This window comes from Berghia stephanieae, chromosome 3 (genome assembly GCF_034508935.2).
Source record: "Berghia stephanieae isolate SIO BIC M18660-M18661 chromosome 3, UCSD_Bste_1.3, whole genome shotgun sequence".
Classification (NCBI taxonomy): Eukaryota; Metazoa; Mollusca; class Gastropoda; order Nudibranchia; family Aeolidiidae; genus Berghia; species Berghia stephanieae.
Window position 1 is genome coordinate 53,534,380 of NC_088362.1, and position 23,592 is coordinate 53,557,971.

General features: G+C 34.0%; 1 protein-coding gene across 9 annotated transcripts in view; it reads left to right on the forward strand.

The window, feature by feature from the left end:
* LOC144968002 (uncharacterized) overlaps positions 1–16,755 on the forward strand; it is a 156,929-nt gene extending 140,174 nt beyond the window's left edge. For 2 of the 9 annotated variants that reach the window (XM_078905922.1, XM_078905923.1), the window contains 9 exons: positions 341–438; positions 1,035–1,075; positions 2,252–2,310; positions 2,790–2,870; positions 4,796–4,843; positions 8,632–8,864; positions 10,963–11,025; positions 12,660–12,800; positions 13,739–16,755. In XM_078905922.1, coding sequence (XP_078762048.1) covers positions 341–438; positions 1,035–1,075; positions 2,252–2,310; positions 2,790–2,870; positions 4,796–4,843; positions 8,632–8,864; positions 10,963–11,025; positions 12,660–12,800; positions 13,739–13,934 — 960 coding nt within the window. In that variant the 3' untranslated portion in view covers positions 13,935–16,755. Of the gene's footprint in view, positions 1–340; positions 439–1,034; positions 1,076–2,251; positions 2,311–2,789; positions 2,871–4,795; positions 4,844–8,631; positions 8,869–10,962; positions 11,026–12,659; positions 12,801–13,738 lie in introns of all 9 variants that reach the window. The other 7 variants (XR_013644494.1, XR_013644496.1, XR_013644492.1 and 4 more) reach the window with 6 other exon arrangements.
* Positions 16,756–23,592: the final 6,837 nt, after the last annotated feature.

Here is a 23,592-nt window from a genome sequence, read left to right on the forward strand (position 1 = left end):
TCTTCTTCTTCTTCTTCTTCTTCTTATTCTTATTATTATTTATTATTATTATTATTATTATTATTATTTTCATCATCATCATCATCATCATCATCATCATCATCATCATCATCATCATCATTATCATCATCATCATAATCGTAGTCATTTTATCTTTTTAAAATCATTTTATCGCCATGTTGATCGTTAGTAAAACGAACACCACATCCATCAACTGGAACAAAACTACAACAGCAGTTGTAACAGCAGCAACAACCACTACCATTAAAATGACAACAATTTCTATTCAATTTCCAAAGTCACATAATATATACATATATTACCATTAATCATTTGCCAGGAACGTCGTCTTTGTCGAGCAATAGAGCTGATGGTGCAATATACAGAAAATTTACGACGCGCAAGGGAAAGGGAGGAATCAGACATACAAGAAGCGAGGTGAGAATGCTGTGTTTATTTTCATTCACGCAAAATCTACTTTTGCTATCGGTCTTTATTCGCTTCAATCTTTAAAGCACAATTCAGTCATTGTGAAAATGAATACTTCTTTCTGATCGTTATTAGTTTTTTTCTTTTTCATTTATTTTATCATGTATCTAGATTATATCTGATTCTAAACAGAAATTTCTTTGAAATCAAATAAATCTATTCCACTTGGTCCCTCGTTGGACACAAGGTTGCAACTATGTTGACATGTATTTAAAATGTTGGTTGAAAACTCGTCTTTCAAATATCGATCGATTAAAATGACCCTCATCTCGTCAAAAAGTCACAAATATGGACTTCGCGAAATTCCAGGTTTGAGAGTTTTTGACAAGATGAGGATCATGTAATGTAATCGATCGATACTTGAAAGTCGAGTTTTCTGGTCAAAATTTAGTTACCTTTTTTCGGAGTGTGGCAGAATGCTATTTAACACAAGGGGAAATAAATCGGAATAATGGTTTCATGAAATTATATCATTTCTATTGCATGAATTACGAGACAATATATAATCATAATGAAGTAATTGTTTGTCTTTTCTTATTTTTCAGGAAAATTATCAATGAACGTTCTCTTGGTATACCAGATTTCGGTTTGTATCTATCTCTGTCTTTCCGCTCATCTTGTCTCTCCTCTTCTTTTAGTACACCCTCAATATACATAGTATACTTCAGTATAATACTTCCAGTCTGAGATTGAATAAAAAAATAACGTATGCTTTCATCTTCCTCTTATTCAACCAACTTATTAATGCCAACCTATAGCCATTGCAGTCTATTCCATATGTACAATAGTATCATTCACAACAATTGCTATATTGCTAACTACAGAACTAAATACAGATTTACTCATCTCAATTTTTATACGTTATTTTCTTGTTTTTATTTTTAGGTCAAAGTTTATAACAACCTCAATCAAGTTTTGTCCTACAATCAAACGACTGCATTGAATTTTTAAAAAGTACATTTGGCTAAATGTTCACCATATAATTGAAATAATTATAGCCCATGACAGATTGGAATCAGCAAATTTTTAGATGTTACAAAGGGATCAAAAGTTGAATCTCAAATTAAAATGTGCATTTGGAAATCCGTTTTAATAAAATATACGCAATCCTCTGATAACTATTTAATACATGGGCTTCAAATTAAAATTGATTGGATTAATTTGAACACCATTATTGGCTAAATGATTGATTGAAGTATTTATAATGGATTCTAATATAGAAGGAACGAAGTTGACGTCACTCAGCTCTTTATTGTTTTTAGCCAGCCATTTGTTTGGAGTCATTCTCACTAAATTATATCAGACTATAAACGTTACACAACGTTTTGTGTGTTGGTTATATCCGCCTGGCGAATGTTGAAAGTATTTTGGCTAAACGCATAGTACCATGATCAATCGTCGCAAAACGGTATTTTGTCGGACTGAATACGATAAAAAAAAGTAATTTTTAAGGTTAGTCTATACCATTTGATAAAAATAAAAAGGCACATCGTTGAAATTGAAAGTGTGTTTTGTTTCCTAGACTTCCAAAATCTTAAATTGTATTCTTTTAATTTTTTTTAACTTCAAACTCAATTTACTTCACCCAGTTCATTCGGGCATAATGGGTCTCTCACGCATGCACACAGACACACACACACACACACACACACACACACTCACTATATTATATATATATATATATATATTATATATATATATATATATATATATATACACATATACATATATATATATTTTCTCTTTTTTTCCCTTTCACCAGAGAACAGCCCTAGTAGAAGATCCATGTCCGTTTGTGGTTTCAATGCTATGGGCAGGCCTGTAAGTCGCACAATTTTATCTTTAAAACTGATCAGAATTATTTTATTTTAGTTGTGTAACAATGTCTTTTCCAGGTTTAGACGAATGCATCATACTTTTCAACTTTATTTTTATTTTCATTAACCTGAGAGAATTATGATGATGATGATGATGATGATGATGATGATGATGATGATGATGATGATGATGATGATGATGATGATGATAATAATGATGATGATGATTATATGTAATTATTTTTATTATTTTTATAATAATAATAATAATAATAATAATAATAAATAATAATAATAATAATAATAATAATAATAATAATATAATATATACAATTATTATTATTATTATTATTATTATTATTATTATTATTATTATTATTATTATTATTATTATTATTATTATTATTATTATCATGATTATTATTACTATTATTATTTAATGAAATAGCACAAATTACAGCACTACTCTTAAAATTCCCTTAGATGCGACGTAGAAGTGAGGTGGTCCTGCCAAAGGTTCTCGGTGGTATAGGAAGTCCATCACTCACACAGACGTCGTCAATGGTAAGTCGACATTCGTGGATCGGCACAATTTCTACCATTTTTTTGTGAGCATGCCATTGATTATAATCGTATTTAGACATAAAACACGGGTTATGTTTGGATACGCTCTGGGACTATACACTTTTCTAAAGTAACATTGAATTACTCTTAAATCTAACTTTTTACAAGATAAGGTATCCGGGCACATTTTTTTTATTGAGGTTAATGAGGCAATGATTAGATATACGAGTATCTCAATAATCATTAACATCATTTCTTGAGATTTAATTTTAATGTTTGATTCATCACAATAATCACTTGAATTGTCTATCAGTAAAGAGGCTAACCTCCTACATCGTTTCCTACTCTTTCATATTTGTTTTTTAGTCAACCCTTTACCTTTTAACTGTACTTTATTTGTGACTCACGGTCCCAAACCGTTATCATGTCGAGGTGAACCCCAGATTCCGACAATTGAATTCAAAGTGAAAATCTTAAGTAGTTAAAGACACTCCATTTTTTTCACTCGGGCTTATTAACCCGTTTACCGCCGTACTCTGGAAAGACAAGTATTTAAAATTTTAGCCAGAAAACTCGATCTTTAAATATCGATCGATTTAAATGATCCTCATCTTGGCAAAAACTCTCAAACCTGGAACCTTGTGAGGTCTTCCATCAAGTCCCATGTCTGAGAGGTTTTGCCAAATGAGAGTCATTTAAATCGATCGATATTTGAAGGACGAGTTTTCTGACCACATTGTTAACTGAGTTTTTTTTTCAGAGTACAACAGTTAACTGGTTAATTGTTTTAAAATGTCATAATTCGGACTTTAAAATCGATTTCCAGTGTTTGGTTCACTTGGACATCATACTACATTGAGATGATAGGTCACATTTTTTGTCTTTGATGTCCTATTTATTTCTATGATTTGTATACTTAAAACGTTTAGACCTTATATGTTGTCTTCTTTTCTTTATTTGCATGAAGAAGATTATTATATTTCGCTGGTCTTTGTTCAATAGGATATGGAAAGGACGTTTCTAATTTTATTATTTCCACTCTTTCTCTTGAACGTTCCAAATCAGCCTAGCAGATTTGTTTACAAATTTTATGTTGCATTTCTTTTACGACTTAAAATGTATGCTAAGATATTTTAGATTTTACTTCCTATCTAGGGAGAAGTAATACTTGAGTTTTTATTCATAATGCCTATAATGTTTACTTCGTTGTTTACATGTTTCTCCCATTCAAATTAATATTTTTAAAACTTAACATGTTATTTAGCTAAAATTCTTCTCTCGAGCTATGTGAAAAAGAGTGAACTTTTTTCTATGTTTCTAAACCGGTTGCTAACTATTTGGAGATTTGGATAGCTAAACAATGCATGAAAGGTGTGAGAGAATTGGGTAATCTGCAATTTAACTCGAGAGCACATTCTGGAACATTTATAACAAATAATTTATTTCACAAGTGCATGGTCTGAATTATAATAGCCGCACTTCATCAACATCAAACCCATGTACAGAAGAGGATTTCAGCAAGTAATTGGTAAAATGGCCACAAGGGTGCACTGTTATGATCCATAACAAGCATGCAATTATATTGTTAACCAGTTAATTGTCGCACACTAAAAAGACATGTATTTAAAAATTTGACCCGAAACTCGTCCTTCAAATATCGATCGATTTAAATGACCCCCAAATTGTTAAAAACTCTCAAACCTGGGACTTCGCGATGTTCCAGGATTTGAGTTTTTAACAAGAAGAGGGTCATTTGGATTGATCGATATTTGAAGGACGAGTTTTCAGGTCTGGCCAAATTTCTTAAAACGTGTCTTTCCTGTGTACGGCAGTTAATTGGTTAACGGCAATGATAATAATATACATACTTGGTTTAACGCACTGATGACTGTCTATACTCTGCATTGGTCACTCGTTATCTATAGGACAACATATCCCGTTCACCGGACAGAGAAATCCTCGACACTGGAGAGGTAAGGGGAGATTTGACCAAGTTTCGCTGCCATTTGTAATTTTTAAACCGAATTAATTGCCACACTCTGGATAAACTCGTATTTCAAAATTTGGGCAGAAAAGTCGTCATCCAAATATCGATCTATTTAAATCAGTCGATATTTGAAGCTTGGCTTTTCTGGCCAAATTTTTAGATATGTGTTTTACCAGAGTGTGCCAGTTAACTGGTTAATACATAATCTAACATAACAGCCCTTATCACTGATCTGTCTTTTAGAACTAAAACGTATACAATTTGTTTTGGTTGTTAATTGCATGGCTTTAATTTTTCCACCAAGATATTCAATAATAATGCACAATAACCAAAAGAAGGTTGTTTTTTTCTAGCCACTAATATATAATGTTTTCACAAAAACTTTTTTACTTCACCTTAAACAACATATTAATATTATGAATATTAATGTCTTAGAAAATGTACACGTTCTCTCCTTATATTCATTCGTTTTCCTCTCCATTCATTCATTCATTCATTCATTCATTCATTCATCCATCCTTCAATCCATCCATTCTTTCATTCATCCATCCATCCATCCATCCATTCATTCATTCATTCATTCATTCATTCATTCATTCATTCATTCATCTAGCATCACTTATGTCTATCATGCACACGAAGCTGTATATGGTAGATACTGCCTACATCCAAAGTATGATTTTCAAGTTTCATTAACCGTTATAACTCATCTACTGTATTTCATCGGCTTTACTCCACTCTTCTACTCATCCTAAAGAATGGGTGACATATAAAACTGTTTGAATTATTTTTTGGTGGTATTTTGTTTACAGCTCTTGTTAACCTTACTTGTGAGTTATTCATTCTTCCAAAGAGCTCGATTTTTATTTTCGTATGGTGCAATTCAGAAAACAATAATAATAAGAAAAAAATGTATTCATGACGGGAGTTATCATTGTGCCCGAATTGTTTTTTAAAATTTTTATTTTGTATTGTTTTGTAATTTATTAATTTTTGTATGCATAATAAGCATTGTCAATAGCTGTTTCTTTTTTTTTTCTTTTTCATTCTTTAAAAAAAAAAAATTTACTGTTAATATTTTATTTCTCACACTTGAGTTGCTTACTTCCCCTTCAGTTTTTGACTTACAGTATTTTCGAGAGCAGCCCTTTCGCTTCTCTCTCTCTCTCTCTCTCTCTCTCTCTCTCTCTCTCTCTCTCTCTCTCTCTCTCTCTCTTTATATATATATATATATATATATATATATATATATATATATAAATATATATACAATATATTATATATATATATATATATATATATATATATATATATATATATATATATATATATATTATGTATATATATCTTTCTATATTCTTTTATTTATGTCTTTTGAATTCGAGTTTTTTTTTTTTTTAAATCATTGAATATGTCAATTTAGCCCCAAACAACTAAAGATCGTTTCAAGAGATGTTTTGTGTTTTTGAAGACTATGAGCCTGTTTTGAAAAGTGCTATTTATATCCGTGCATTTTGATGTGACTGACGTTATATCAACAACTGTATGATGCCCATTATTGTATGTGACATTGGCAACTTTCAACAATTATGAAAGTTCCTTTTTGTTTTGTCTTGTTTTTGTTTTTTGTTTGTTTATTGTTTTTTTTTGTCATGTTTTTCCCCTCAATTCTCTTTTACATTTTTTTTGTTTGCCATGTTTTTTTTTAATTTCAACATTTTAAAATCTGTTTTGTTTGTCATGTCTTTTTATTGTGTGAAATCCTCCAGATTGGTTGCATGTTTTTGATCTTATTTTTTATTTTAAAATCTTTTGTCCCCATAGATTGGACATATTTCTCATGATTTAAAAAAAAAATTATATAAAGTTATTTTCGTTATTAACTTGTTTAGTGACAATTACTATTCCACAATGTAAAATCTGTCCGTAAAATATTATTCCATTTTATTTCCTACTTTACGTAATATGATATATCATTTCACCTATCTTTGCCTAAGCACTGTTCTTTGACAAATTATCATTTCGCACTTTGATTAGAATGAGGGGGTTTACTTCGTGGTTGTCACTTTGCCAGATTTCGTGAATATACCAATGCTATTTATTCCATTTGATTTGGCACCAATAACTTCCTTTTTCGCATTTACTATATAATTTTTATTAATTCCAGGCAATCAACTCTCTCTCTCTCTCTCTCTCTCTCTCTCTCTCTCTCTCTCTCTCTCTCTCTCTCTCTCTCTCTCTCTCTCTCTCGTGCAACTTCACCCTTGATGTTACCGAGTCTTCAGACTTTCAGAATTAGATTTAAGCACTTATATATCAAATAAATAATGATTTTAGATTGACTAAAGCAAGACCCCCCCCCCCCACCCCCAAATTAATAAATTAATAAGATCCAAAAGTTGCTCATAACATACACACATCGTGCCCCATCGCCTCAAAACGGTATTATGTCAGGATAACCAATATACCAAAAAGATAATTTAAAGTCGATAGGAGCAATATGCCAAATTATACTCATTATCCTTCATAAAACAAAACAAAAAGAACTGAACCCAAATCTCATAGTTTTGAGTATAAAGTCAGTTCTTAGAATCTCAAACACCCCGACATAATACCATTTTAGGCGATGGGTCACAATTAGTGACATCTATAGAGATATAAGTAGACTCTGGTCACAATATTTGGTATAGGCAGGCCCACATGTTTTTCTACTTACATTACCCGCAGCATTTAGCAGATATGGAAGCACGGATCTGATTTCTGCTTGTTTTTTTTTTAATAAGTTGATTTTCGGTATATCAAGGACATGTGCATTAGATTTATATATTTATTTATTTATTTATTTATTTATTTATTTTATTATATTTTTTTTGTTCAAAAATTATATCTTTCTGAGAGTAACTTGTTAGGTTTGCTTTTTGAAGTACCAGATTTGATACAAAATACAGTTATTTATTACTTTCAATTTAATGAAAGAATAAAATATAGCTAAATGTTTTAGTAATGTTTGCAATCTGAGTCTTTTATTTTCAACATTTTTTTACTGAATTATTATTATACTTTGCATATTGACTGATAAGTATTTGGCCTACTTTGCTTCAAGTTTGAAATAAAACTGTTTCGTTTTACGCCTTCTTCTAAATGCATTAATAGTTGCCACGACTTAATACAATTACTAATACAACCAAGAAAATGAGGAGCTCAAGGCGCAATATAAATGCTTTTGTCCGTGCTAAATGGTATATTAAATGCATACAAAGCATTTAAGTCAACATCAATTTAGTAATGACATAAATGAATATGTCGAATTTCGTTTTACTGTTAATGCACAAATAGGATTATTGAATCAAGTAACTCATAAGTCGCTGGTTTTAGTTATGATTGCTGAAGCAAAATTCTGCCCATAATTAACTGACATGTTTAATAGGAAACGATACCAGACAAAGCTAGAAAGAAAAATACAAGAAAAAAAAACATCCCCAAAAATCAGTCTGCCTCGACTGGGGATAATTAACTATATTATTGCAACAATTCTAAATCAAATTATTATGACTTTTATTTCAATACTTCTCAATTATTTTTCAGAAACTGTGGGAATTTTTTGTTGTTGTGTTTTTGAAACTTGTCTTTAAAAAAAATAAGAAAAGGGGAAGAAAAAAAAAGAACGAATGAGAGGAAAAGAAATTCTCCCTTTATTTATATAAAGAGCATAGCCTTACAAGATGCAATGAAAGCTAATTCCGATTTTAAACAATTTATGCATCAATCTCACAGGATCCCAGATCTAGGTTCCAGTCAGCTGTGGCCTCCACCTCTATGAAAAACGTCATCACCAATACTCTGAAGCGAGCTTCCCTAGAGAGACTTAACTCAACATCTTCCTCTCCGTCTGCATCACCGCGATCCTCCACCACACAGCCCCCTTCCTTCCTCCTTCCTTCTGCCAGCTCTACCCCATTGGACGGAGCAAAGGCTTTGAATGGGGCAGCAGGAAGGGATTGCGATAGGTCAGTACAGCTCTTACATAATTTTAAAACACAACCTTAGGGCTAAATGGAAAAAACAACAAAACAAAACTGTTGGGAATATGTTCACTAAGGACTGTCATGCTTTGAGAGTATTAATGTTGTTTTTTTTTTCGTTTTTGTTTCTTTTTAACGTTAAGATATACAATGTAAACGTTAACATTTCATACTAACCCTCCCCCCTCTCTCTCTCTCTCTCTCTCTCTCTCTCTCTCTCTCTCTATTTATATTTATATATATATATACTAGTAAAAGCCCGCAATTTTGCGGGGAAAGAACTATTTTCATTCGATATTGCCAGAATCATTTTCTTGATTAGCTTGATTACGATTAGATGCACATTTTAATCGATGTGCTTGTCGTCGCTGCCATGCTTTATTCGGCATGATTTTAGTTTATCAGTCAGTAGATATCAATATCAATAAGTCGCAAGTCTCTTTGCACTACCTTCAATACTTCACAAATGAAAATGGCGGCCGAGAATCAAAACAATGGTCAAATTAGAAATTTTAAACTTTCACAAATCTATCAAGGTTTGTTCTAGAGTTTTTAAAACGCTTTTATATGACAACAAATTGAATAAATAAACGCCTGACAAAAGATCAACGATGAAAATACAAATTGAATGAATACTGGGGATGAAGGAGCTTTCGGAATGTCTCCCCTTTACTTAACTTATGTGAGGTCAAATGAAAATGTGAAGCGGACGCGATAAATATCAAGTCCCCGAATCTGTCTACTTTTGGTTTGTTCGGGCTAGAAGCTAGACAGAACCAACTGACAGTTTGCCGAAACGTTTAACTAAATATTTCCCAGGGCAATAATTATCACATCGATCGCATAAAAACGACAGTAATATCAGCAGTAATATTAGTTGATGTTGTTGATCGATGAAACTTGTTTAAAATTTCTGTGAATCCGAATACCGTTATGTGATCAAGTGAATTATATCACCATGAATGCCACGATTTGCTGAAAAATGCCAATCTGACAGTTCCTAGCAAAACACCCCCCCCCCCCCCCCTTGCTCAGGAATTTCTCTACTTGATGGACACCCCCCCCCTTTTTTTTTTCTTCCACGCAACCACATTCCAAAACACACATACACACACAAATATAGATAGTATGCGCTTGGCTAAGAAGCTCATAACATTGCCATCCGGAAGTATAACGGACCAACACACAAAACTCTGTGTATCCATGAACGTTTATAGTCGAGTTAATACAGTTCAGTGAGCATTACTCATAAACGCAGATGGCAAAAAGAATAACAAAGACCTGAGTGACGTCATCTTCGAACTATCTATACACCACACACACACACACACACACACACGCACACACATAAACATACACGCAATGAGAACACACTACTACTACATAACAACACTGATCACCGCTAAATCAACACAATGGAAGTAAGGACTCTACTGGACAGATAGAGTTGAGGGTGTGGCCATGAGTGTGTTTGTGTCTTCGGTAAATTTTTTATGATATCTGTTTGACTTAACGAACTTTCAAACTGACTTTAAATTATAAAAGGAAATCAAGTTATCTGTTTATCTATCTGTAAAAAATACATTTCTATTTTTCAAATCTTTCAGTAGAGTTGTGCGCCGTATCAATTTTTTTATTGACTCAAATAATCACAATGTTCTCCACAATGCTATATTTTAAAAAAAGGATATATATATATATATATATATATATATATATATATATATATATATATATATATATGATTATTTGTGTGTGTGTGTGTGTGTGTGTCTGTTTACTAATTTCCTTTTTTTAAATTTAACAATATTATGGTGAGTGATTAATGCATTGCACTTCCTGTCGGGAGACCAGGGTTAAAGCCCCCGTTGACTGCATCACGATTTTTGTTCCTTGAGCATAGAAAGTGACCCGTAATGCTCACTTTGCAGCGCGGCACTTCGGCTAATCCATAGTTATATCAGTATTTTCTCGAGCTGGACCCTACATAAAAATTCCCATAGAGGATGAATGGTTGTTTTATTTATTTTTATTATGCTTTTGTCATTAATCTTACTACTTACAATAATATTACATCTTGCAGGATATCGGAATCGTCATCGGAATCCAGAGATGGAAAAAGTGAAGAGAGTGCCTTTCAGAAAGGGTAAGAGTTTATCAAATGTCTTGGGTAAACCGAATAATATAATGTGAAATAATAATTTTTAAAAATTAAAGTCAATATAAAATTTCATTTCAAAAGTCCATTTTGCCGTAATTGTTGATTTTTAATTAATTTTTTTTTTGGTGAGTGGGTTGGGGGGGGGGGGGGGGGGCGGTTGTGATAAATTTAAAAAATTGTATTGGCCATTTACCTAAATCCCGACCTTTTGAACTTGAACTATTAAATTGAATAGGCTTTAGATTTTTTAAAAATAATTGCGTATACGTGAGTACCTGTATTTATGTGTGTCTGCGGACGTTTGTGGGTGTGTGTATGTGTGTTGTGAGGGCTTGTGAAGAGACCTCAAGACTTTTGTATTCGCCGTAAGGTAGGGATATCCGATGAGTGTTGGTTTTTAAAAATGAGAGATGTATATACATGAGCGAGTATAAAAGAAGCCATTTGAGTAACCCCCGATAGGTTGAAATTCCTTTTAAAACTTTATGTGGCCAGACACTTGGGGGTAGGTTGACACTGGGATAAAAAGTATGAAAAGGTGTATATAAACCGACGTGCATTTATTTGCAGGTCTGATTATCTAATTCCTTATGGGCTCATTGATGTATTGGAAATCTCATAAAATGACGCAAAATATTGTCCAACAATGTTAAACTGGGCCTATAAGGATGTTCGGATGTCAGACCTGCTTATATATCCATTTCGGTATGAACAAATGCCAGGTAAAGCAGAAGAAGCAATACATGAAAAAATTATCCCAAAAATGATCAGTCTGATTTATGGAACATATTTAATCAGGAGGTCTTGGGTTCGATCCCAAGTCAAGGTAGGTTGTTTTTTCTTGGGTTTTTTTTGTGTTTTTTTTTTTTGGGGGGGGGGGTGGCTTTCTTATAATTTTCTTTCTACTTTGACTGGCTCTGATACAAACATACGTTTTCAAATTTTATCTTACGCCAGTAGCATTTAGTGCCTTCTCCCCAATTCATCACTTGCTACTGCACTGTTCTCTCCTTGATGAAGATTCCCTTTTTTGTGCACATTTTCTTAAGCCAAAAGTGACGTCGACACTAAGCCCTGGATTTATAAATGATGAGTATGATACGTCCCCGTTTTCCTTTTCCTAGTCGCTGATATGAGATAATAATATCGTAAGCTCCATTGAACTTTTAAATTGAAAGCATTTAGCTATGTAATGTTGTCGTATACACGATTTCTCTCTAGGGATTTCGGTAAATAGATCAAAAATTCGTTAAACCTTTTCGTAATACCGATTATGTTTCTTTTTAAGTATGGCCTGGCCCAATGCTATTCTGTTCGGCGATGTGTTCTTGTGGTATGACACTGGATTTCGGATCGGAAGGTACATAGTTGAATCCTTGGAAAAGGCTCTTTACTCACATTCTCTCGCCGTAGTCATGTGTAAAATGAGTTCCCGGCCGTTAACAGCATTGTCCCTGTCTGAAAAAAATTGTCATATCGCCTAACAGGCGTCATGTCCCGTCCTACATGTTAAGTGTTACTGTTGGCCCTTGTAAATTTAGTGGATTCCGCTTTATAAAAGCTAAATTTAATTTTTTTACACTTGTCCTCTTGACCATTTTTGACCATTGATGATTCAGATACGAGGAAGGCGTAAAAGCTCATTTATCCCAAGAAATGATGGAACTGAGAGATCAGCAGACATCCCTAAGCAATGCAATAGATGAGGTAGTGGACACCATTACTGAAGCACAGAGACAGGACCTCGAGATTCTTGAAAGGTTTGTCACCGAATCAGTACTACATTTTAGCAATGGGACAATGGGACACACGAGAAGAGAACCACAAGTCCTGTGTAATAAAATCCTTGATACTTGCCGTTAAAACCACAAAACAATTCCTGTAAAATAATCACCAACAATATAGCAATGACGACAATTTAGATCATGTTGATAATATCATCTCTACATAATATGCATTCTTATAAAAACCCACCTAAATACCATCGTGTGGTTTTTGTAACCAAATAATCTACAAAGGCTTTGATAAATAACCTGACAACTTATTTAAAACCAAGAGAAATATTATGTATTCCCACATGGATACTTTTCTACACATGTGTCCAGTAGTTTTGTTCTTCAAACTAACGGCATAGAGAGATGATGTTACAACATATTCTACACACGCTTTGTAAGATAAACACCTAGACGATAAACACATCGTCGTGATATTATGCTAAACATAGAATATTAAAACCGACCACAATATCAGCCATTTCAATGTAATTCAGGAAACACTTATTTTAATGACGAAGTAACAAAAGCAATAAAGAAATAAATGAATAAATAAATCACAAAGAAAACCAAAAACGAAACAAATAACCCAAAAATAACAAACAAGCAATCAAAAGAACTCAAACAAATTAAAAAAAAAACAAAAACAGAAGGACAATAGTGTATGTTATTTATTTAATTTGTAAGTTTTTTGGTGCTTTCCAGTTTTTAGCTCTATTTTTTATTCACTGTATTTTAATCAATGAATTAAATTAATTAATTGATTTATTTACTTGTTTATTTATCTTTTTTTTCGGAAATTTTTATAACACAGGTTAAATGAAATAATAAGTAAAAGTTGAAGGTGAAAATGTTTTTGTAAAAGTGCTTCACAATACAAGTCATTTTTAAAGTCTTTATCCATCCTCTTATCATTGTCATTCCAGACCGTCCAGAGCAAGGCGTACGATGGATGCCATCCACTCATTTTCAACGTTTCTCATGGAGTACGACTACAGGGCCAACAAAGATATGATCCGATACATTTTCGGGGGTTTCTTAGTCGTTCTGTCGATGCTCGTCATTTATTTCATTCCATCCACATTCCTAGGTCTGCATCATTTCGATAAACCCCCGCAATAGATTTTAATTTTATTCACGAGTCTGATCAACCACATCAAGTTTTGATTTCATTCGTATAATGAAAATATAAATGTTGCTGTTCGAAGCTCGAAGAAATAAGTAACAATGTGGAATTGAATGTAAGCTTCAATGTAATTACGAAAACAGATAAAATGGACGTTTCGGGTTTCCCCTTTATCAACAAAACAGGATGAATTAAGCACTACAGATGAATGAGATAATGCGGTGGTGGCGTTGTTAACAATTCATGTAAACTAAAACATGTGACCAAAAAAATATTAACCCCCTTAAAACGCATCAAATTATGTGCCATCTTGTGTTCATTGTTTTATAAGGCAAAATTGACCTGTTTTTACCACTCCGTAATTTCTGGATGGGAAGATATGAGGGATACCAAAGCATTTACAGCAACCTCTATGACAAAAAACAAAACCCTGATGATTGAATATCAATTTCGTTGAAATCTGCTACATATATTTTAAATTTCAAGACTTTGACCTGCCGAGTTGTTTTTTTTTATCGCATCGCTATCTTATAAAATATGTGATCTGGCAGCAATTTTGTTTTACCCAGTAAAAGTGCATGTATTTAAACATGAAATAATGTTATATGTTTCACTTAACGATCTTATTGTATTCCAGACTGGTATTTAAGTAAGGACATGCAATGTTAGTAATCATTTAAATCAATAAATGTTGCGCAAATAAAAATACTAATTTAATGCGTTTTGAAATCGGTCTATTTTAAATGATTTCAAAATAATAGATTCACAGCATTCTTAAATACATTGCTTCTTTCAACATAAAATTCTGAAATAAGATTAATCCGATCTTTTTTTAACTCCTAGATTTTTTGTTACTGCCTTGTTAATTCATTCTGAAAATGAGACTGGTCTTTGAACCATATTTCTTTAAATTTATATTTAAAATGAAATAAGTTCGCTGCTGTTATGGTTTATCTTTAAATTGAGATGTTACGTTTTAATTCTACCATTTAAAAAATTATTATATTTCTACGTGTAGTCCATGTAAATCAAAATGTGTGTAATTCCTCAAAGGATGAACTGGTGCTGAATTTACAGAGGAGACTATGCATATATAAATATTATGTTATTACATATTGTACATGAAACAAGAAGATGGAAATATATATTTATTGTTGGTTTAAGTCGGTTTTAGTGGTCGAGGGGGAGGGGGGGGGGGAGCTCAGAGTTGTTCTATCAATTCCGAGCTTGTTTATTAGATTTTATTTTCCATGTATACGAATGTGGACTTTTATGAAGGATACTCACACATTTGACAAAATTATTTTGTCTAATTTTCGATTTAAGATATGGATGGGATGTCATAATTATTTTTTTTTTCAAATTCTGTTTGAGAGTTGTGGCTGGGCAGTTTATTTCAACCATATTTTTAAGACTACGATCAACACTGTTGACATCATCGTCATAATAACTACAATCACTACTAATACACACCACCACCCCATCATAATCATCATCATCATCACCACCACAAAAAAATCATAATCATCAGCAGCAGCACACCACCACCACCACCTCATCATCATCATCATCATCATCATCATCATCATCATCATCATCATCATCATCATCACCACAAAAAAAAATCATAATCATCAGCAGCAGCACACCACCACCACTTCCACCACCACGAATACCTGCAACACCAACATCACCATCTAAAAATGACGTGTATCTTTTGTGGCGCCACATCACCGTACCACTGACTGATCATGCCACAATATAAAGGAATAAATAAAATATTTACGATAAGTAGAGTAGAATTCCTCACGTAGAATAACAGGTTCTATTATTGGCCTCTGCCGGCCGGCGCACACGAGAGTTGTTCATATTGTCACCAAGATTTATTTGTTTGTTTGTTTGATTGTTTGTTTTTTTTGTTTTTGTTTTTTTTTTGTTTTACACATTTAACTTCAATGAATGCTGTTTTAATTTTGATCTTAATCTTATAAACGAGGAGATGGCTGTGTAACTCCATATAATTCACTTCCCGCACTCGGCGCTTATTAGATAAAAAATAAATAAATAAAATTCCCTTTATTCATCCCATAGGGGAAATTTTGTCTTTCGGGTCGATTCTACGGGAAGACTGTTAGCTGCAGTGCAGCGCCTCAAATTGAGCTGGGGCGAGGTGACTTTCTCAAGGCCACACAGCGCAACGGCGGGTGATCGAACTCGATACCTTTCGGGTACGAAGCAAAGACCGTACCCCATTTAATCTCACCAAAAAGATCGCTAGCGCTATAAGTTCTTGAAAAATAAACAACCCTGTAAGCTGAAACAAGAGTTGTTTTCTTACCACCTTAAATTACTTTCCACATATGATTTATCAAGTGGGTGTATGTCTGTGGGTGGATCTCCTATTGATTTTAAAGTTGAGAGGAAATTGGAATTCAAAATGGAAAAGCTTTGAAATAGCTACATATTATATTGTAAACTTAAAGTCAAAACGTAACTTGTAAAGCTTTATGTAAATTTTAAATCATTTTAATTTTGTCCGTAATGTGTCGGATGAATCATCATAGGCAACATTTTACTGCAAATATAATTAAATTTAATTTTAATGTTCAACATATGCCAAAGGATACATTTTTTTGCTAATTTTATTACTAGATTAATTATTTATAATTAAGTTTTATATCATTGAGCTGTTGTACAGTAATTGATTGAGCAATAAAGTTTTACAGTTCCCTTCTATGAATCAAATTTATTTGTTTAATTGTTGGTTTATGAATGATGATAATGTTTTTATTGAATTAAAAACTTTTCATAAACACACACCCTACTTGACTCGACTCCATTCTCTCATGATGAATTTATTTATATTAAGTGTTATGTATTTATTTATCTGTCTAGTTATTATTTTACCATTTTAAAGTTTGATTCTTCATGTTTTTTCCCACTCAACCCTTTAATGTAATCTAGACGGATATTTGACCTGTGTTCTGTGGAGGGATCCTAAATAATAATGTCTCTTCTCACCGAGTCCTCAGCTCTCTAGGTGGACGCTTTTGGTTTGATCTCATCTATATGTAGCCAACCGTCTCAATCCCGTATTATTTCGGCGTGAACAAGACGCAGAAAATCTAAATGTTAAACAGATTAAATCTTGGATGTACCACAATAAGTTAAAATTAAATGATAGTAAAACTGAGATTTTAATGTGTGGAAGGCCGAGTATCCTTAAACAGGCAAATAAATCACCTATTACTCTCGGAAATAGCACAATAGAATTTTCAAATAAAGCAAAAAAGCTTTGCGTCATCATTGATAAAGATCTTTCCATGACAAGCAACGTGAATAACACCATACAATCTATGTACATAGAAATGAAAAAAATAAGCAAAATTCGTAATTTAATACAGAAGCATATAACAGAACTTTTAATTAATTCCCTGGTTTTATCTAAATTGGACTATTGTAACTCCCTTTGGGCGAATTTAGCTAAAGACAAAATTAGCAAACTTCAGGTTGCTCAAAATAACGCAGCCAGGCTCATTGTACGCAATAACAAAAAATACCCGTCAGCAACTCTTCTTCTCCGTGAGTTACATTGGCTTCCTGTTGAAAAAAGAGTTGCCTATAAGATTTGTACTGATGTCTAAAAATCCCTGAGCACGAACAGTCCCTCCTATATTAAAGACCTTCTAAACATATATGTCCCCAATAGAAACTTGAGGTCAAGCAATGACCAATCAATCCTTGTCAAACCTAAGCCATTGCGTAAAATAGGTGAACAGTCTTTTCAATTTTCGGCCCCCCATTTTTGGAACTCTCTCCCGTCACACGTGAGATGCTCGGATTCGTTGACAACGTTCAAATCTCGCTTAAAGTTTTATCTTTTTACGTCATAATGTTGCAATATTATTTTCATATTTTGTTGTTGTTAAATTGAATTCGTATCACGTTTCCTTCACACTTGTCTCACTGTAATATGTTTTGTTTTATATCACTGTAAAGCGCTTAGAGCCTGTGACAACGGGGTAAAGCGCTATATAAATGCCATTTATTATTATTATTATGATTAAAACTGACATTTTGAGTGGGATTAATATGCGTTATCAACTTGGAGTCATTTCTAAAATTGCAAAGAGTAAAATGTTTATTCATACCTTTTACGGGGGAGAGAGAATGTGCTTCTCCATCGTAGGCAAACCCGACCGAGAATATGTTTCCACTTAGCATTATTGAAGTCCTGTACTTTTTTTTTTTCAAAATTTTGATCGGCCCCATATCCAGATTACATTGGTAACGCAACTGCCTTGAAATTAGGCCTGTGCCAAGAATTGGTATAGAAACAGGAATCGAATATTTGACGTGATGAGGGGAGATGAAAGCCAAAGGGGATTAAAACATAATCTTTGGCACTAAATTGTATATCCGTCAATGTAATCTTTTGATTTTTACTCCCATAATACTGACGATGAAATATTGCCCAAAGGGTGCATCAGGCAGTCATTCAGGGGGTCCTCTAATGCTAAAGGATTTCGGGAGACTAGAAACAGGTCTCCTTTATGTCTACCATGAGGAGAAGAGCAAAGGCTGTGAGGCCTGCTGACAATATTATCAGCACAAGAAAAGAGAGAGAAAAAAATTTGTCCTTTATCTTTAAAAGCTAATAGTGGCTGGACGTTTTGACGGATAACAAGACAGACAGTTTTGTGGGGAAATATTTTGAAAATGAGTTTGAAGAACTGAACTGAGTGACATCCCCTTTTTAACTGAGGCAATGATGTTGATTGGTGTGAATTTTAAAGTGAAGGGAAAAAGAGATATATTTACAACGAAGGAATTGTTAAATCCAGTGCATTTTCTAGCAGGCCAAATATTTACGGCACAGTAAAAGTAAAGGGTCATTCAAAGTATTGTAGCGGGAATCCTTCACACGGTGGAGTGTCAAAAATGGGACATAAACCTATTTGATGCGCCTTGCTTTTCTCGCCCTCAGAAACCTAATTGTTTGCAAAATAAACTAAAATGTTAAATCGTTATCTTTAAAAAGGGAAAGTATTGAAATCCGTTCACGGGTAATTTAAGTTTGCCCGGGGTGATTTCGTTATAAGTAGAAAAACTGAATCGTAGTTCCCAATCCCGAGTAGGTTGTCGGGTAAAAAACAATATTATTATTATTATTATTATTATTATTATTATTATTATTATTATTATTATTATTATTATTATTATTATTATTATTATTGGTTAATTTCTTTGAGTTTTAATCTCGGTGTTCGTTATCTCAATGAAACTGCAATTGGCCTAAATATAGAATTGACAGTCGACGAATTAACCAATATCATTGTCGTCTATAACAGTCGACAGTCAATATCACATGTGTTGCTAATTTCCTCTTTGTAAATCGTTTGCGTTGTAAGTATGAAGGCGTGTGTATCTTTCCTGCCTTTGTGTAGTAGAGAGGTGATGTTACTCGCACAAATTAGCGGAATTAGTCACCGTCCTTACAACGCCCATTTCTAGGCAAGTGACTAGCTAGTCCGAGACTAGAAAGCGTTTATGAAATCCGATTTTTAGACACTTGCTTCGCTTGGGTTTAAGACTAGCTAGTCATTTACTTGACTAGTAAATTAGTATATCTAGTACTCTTTCATGAAAGCGCCCTGGCGTATGAAGTTAACAAGGGTTTAGTCTTTCAATTAATTTCCTCACAACATTTTGCTATTCTCTAAGATTACCTGCCTGTTAAAAATCTGGAATTTTTCATCAATACATTGAACTCTACATGCGCACAACTGCAAATGCATTCTGTTAAATTATATTGTGGTATAGTTCGGTGCTGTCTCAATCGTCAATCGAAATTATGGCCGATTGAAAAGGCTCCCAACCAGAAACAAACACAGAGAGGGATAATGCCTCGCAACTATATATTTCACGGGTACGGTCGTTCCTACAGCTAACAAGAGAGATGTTCATTACTCAAACTTAATGACAATGAATCTCCCGTTGGTTAACAAAGAATCTATATACCCGGAAGAAAAAGTCCACTACTTCAAGGCTTATTATCTGGCCCTCTAGCAACACCGATACAATTGAGCGTAAACCTTGGGCGCAGTGGAAACCTAACTCACTCGCTTTTAGGTCGGAATATAGCGGCTCGACTTTCTTTCTTTCTTCCCTGTTTATGGTTTTTGGTTGTGACCGACGTGTACTCATTTGCAGGTCTGATAACCCAAATTGTTATGGCCTCATTGTTGTAATGGAAGTGCTCTCAAACAAATGGAAAATATTGTTCATCACAGCAATGTTATATCAAGCCCATAATTACGTTCGGTTATCAGACCTCCAAATATGTGCAATAAGGTGTTAACCCATCTGAATTGATTGCTTTGTCCAATATATCTATCTAGTCCTATTCGCTAACGCTAACATTGTTGCCTTTATATAACATGCTAATGTGACGAAAAGGGCGTTAAAGAAAATTTTAAAAACCTTTTATCTGTCTGCGTGAGAGAAGAACCACACAACAATGAATCTCTTTATTCTGTTGTAAAAACCAGTTTTTGTATTGCTTTACCCTATAGCCACGTACACTAGACAAAACTTGTATGGCTTTGTAGTCTAGAGGTAAAACAGTCTGCTTTTAATCTGCAAGTCCCTGGTATGAGTCCCGATGTAGGCGCGTAAATTTGAGCCCTTGGGAAAGACTATTTAATCGAATTTTCTCACAATACTCGAGTGTAAACTAATTCCTGGTCGATGACAACGCTGTTTCTGTCGTAAAAGAAAATGCAATAATGCCATATAGCGTAATGTCTCGTTAAACATGTTAAGTTTTGCTGTCAGCTTGGGATACTTGATAATATGTTTTTGAGCCCATTTGATGGATACTGCGCTATATGAAAACTCCCATAAACCCTGTAATATCGCCCCATGTGGAACCTTCAAGTTGCTACCTATTTAATTTATTATCACTTATTTAAATTCTTTGAGTTGGCGATAACTGACATGAGCGGAATAGCGAGGGGGAGGAGCGGGGTGTGAGGGGGGGGGGGGGGGCTGTGTCACAGATAAATAGCAATTTTTCATTGATTTGTTGTTATAAGCAATTCTTATATCACGAGAACAGATTCTTACTGCTTTGCCCTATATTATAATTTTGTCAATTTTTATATCATGTGCAATGTATAGTATCGACTTACTCGTACAACGACACAAGACCAGTATCGTCTCTATTTCAGCGCATGACATTTAGTGTACAGATGACACGAAAATCAGCTAAATCAATTTGTCAATAATTTTTTATGTTTACAGTCATGTCTACTAGATGAGATGTTCGTAACTATAAAGTGAGAAAATCGTTTCATACTTTACAAGGAAACCTTTTAATTAAAAAATCGTAAAAAATCATCACAAGCTCTAGTCCACTGGTCTCGGTATTCCGTACTTTGAATTAACACTTGCTTGTTCCCACTCGACTTTGTGTGGCTATGTGGTCTTGTAGTATGGCCCTCGTTTTCGGATCGGAAGGTCCTGGATTCGAGCCTCGCCCGGCGCATTGTTGAGTTCTTGGAAAAGGCTCTTAAGTCACATTCTCTCACCGTATTCGGGTGTAAAATGAGTTCCTGGCCGTCAACAGCGTTGTCTTTGTCGAAAAACAATTGTAATGGCTAACAGGAGTAATGTCTCGTTCTACGTATTGTTGTTAGTCAGGGACCCTTTGTAAAGCGCTTTGAGCCCCTTAGTGGATATTTCGCTATATCAAAACTCATGTTTTCTAGTCGCATTACACTTCTCTATACACCGTGCACTCTCAAGAATGACATCTGTCAAGGCAGATTAATCGCTATTTGTTTATGCTAATACCCCACTCTATAGCCAACTATTGTTTCTAAAGTATGTACCTTACCAAACGTATTCAACTACAACAATAAGAATGAGACCCGTATTTATTTGCATCTTAATAACCCTAATTGTTATTGGCTAGTCGTTGTAATGAAAATACTCTCAAACCAACGTAAAATATTGTCCATTACAACAATGTTAATTTATATTGTTCCATTTATCCTCTTGGTACCTCAGTTGCACATAAGGCAAAACCAATAGATCTCCAACCATCTCGGTTTGCTGCCATCTTTGACATATCTCCCCACGTCCACTTCTGGGTCTTTATGAATGTCACGCTCCAGGGTCCTTCTCCGTGTCTCCAAAGGTCTCCCTCTCCTCCTTGTTCCCTGTGGGGTCCATCTGAGGGCGACCCTTAGTTAGCATCATGGTTCATCCGCAGGACATGGCCAGTCCACCTCCACCTTCTTCTCTTTACAAGAATCGATAGAGGCTCCAGCTCTGATCTCTTCATCACGTCGTAGTTTGAGATGGTTGATGGTCAGAATATCATCAGTACCCCCCCCCCCCACCAAGCATTTGTTTTGGAATGTGTCAAGCTTTTTACCGGTGCTTTTTGTCAGCTTCCATGATTCAACAGCATGTAGTAACACAGAGAGAATGTTGGATTTGAAAAATTTGATCTTTGTTTTGGTCTGTATCCTCTTTGACTTCCAAATATTTCCAAGAGTCCCCAAAAGCCCCCCGAGTCCGAGCTTTAGAGAGCCTCTCTAAAATATCAGCTTCTGAATTTCCATTTCTAGTAATCTTGCTCCCCAGATAAGTGAATGCCTGAACATCCCATAATTCTTCGTTTCCAAGCTTCATTGGTGTTTGCGATTTGTTATTAATCTTTAGGACTTTAGTTTTTGTCCCATTTATTTTTAACCCCATATTTTGGGCATTACTTTGGGCCTTCTACAACAATGTCAAATCAAGCCCATAATTTCGCTAATATATGTTACCTTGTATTAAACCAAAGTGCGGCTATGTGGTCTCGGGTGTAATTTGGGTACCTGCGATTAACAGAGTTGTCTTTGTCAGAAAAAAATATAATATCCTGTCCTACATGTTAAGTGCTGATTTTAGCTAGGGACCCCTTGTAAAGCGCCTTGAGCACGTTTAGTGGATATTGCTCTATATAAAAGCTCAATATTAATTTTATAAGCTAGAATGCTTACATTTATACAAAGATTTAATTTGTGTTAATTTCGGAAAGTCAGATGTTTTAGGCCACCCGAACTAATGAGCATTTGAATGAATCTTACATGATTATGAAATGACAAAGAAGTATAAATAATTTACTACAACCAACACCACCATCATCCAAAATCCACCCTAATTCGAATCCGCTTTTGTTTTCTCTTAAATCTTTGTCATCATATTTACTATGCCAAATGATGAGATCTTGATTAATTATGAGTAAGTCACATCGCATTCCTATCTCTGGGCTTTTGCAAACTATTGTAAAACAAAAACAGTAAATATATAATACAATCAACTTTCAACAGGTTTGATTTCTGACACCTGTTGAGTGGGTGTGTCTTTCAACTTTGGTAACCAATAAACGGTAAACATCTGTCTGGCCCTGTCTCGCAGTGAATATAATATGAGGCTTTTAAACCGTTGAATCAAATTTTTTTAAGCTTTTATTTTGCTTCAGATGACTTGGTAAAATTTAATGTACAAATCAAGACAGTATCAAATTAAGTTAACTTTTAAAATAAAATTCTAATCAAATAGAATTTCTTCAAATAATTCACTCCCGGTCATTAGGAA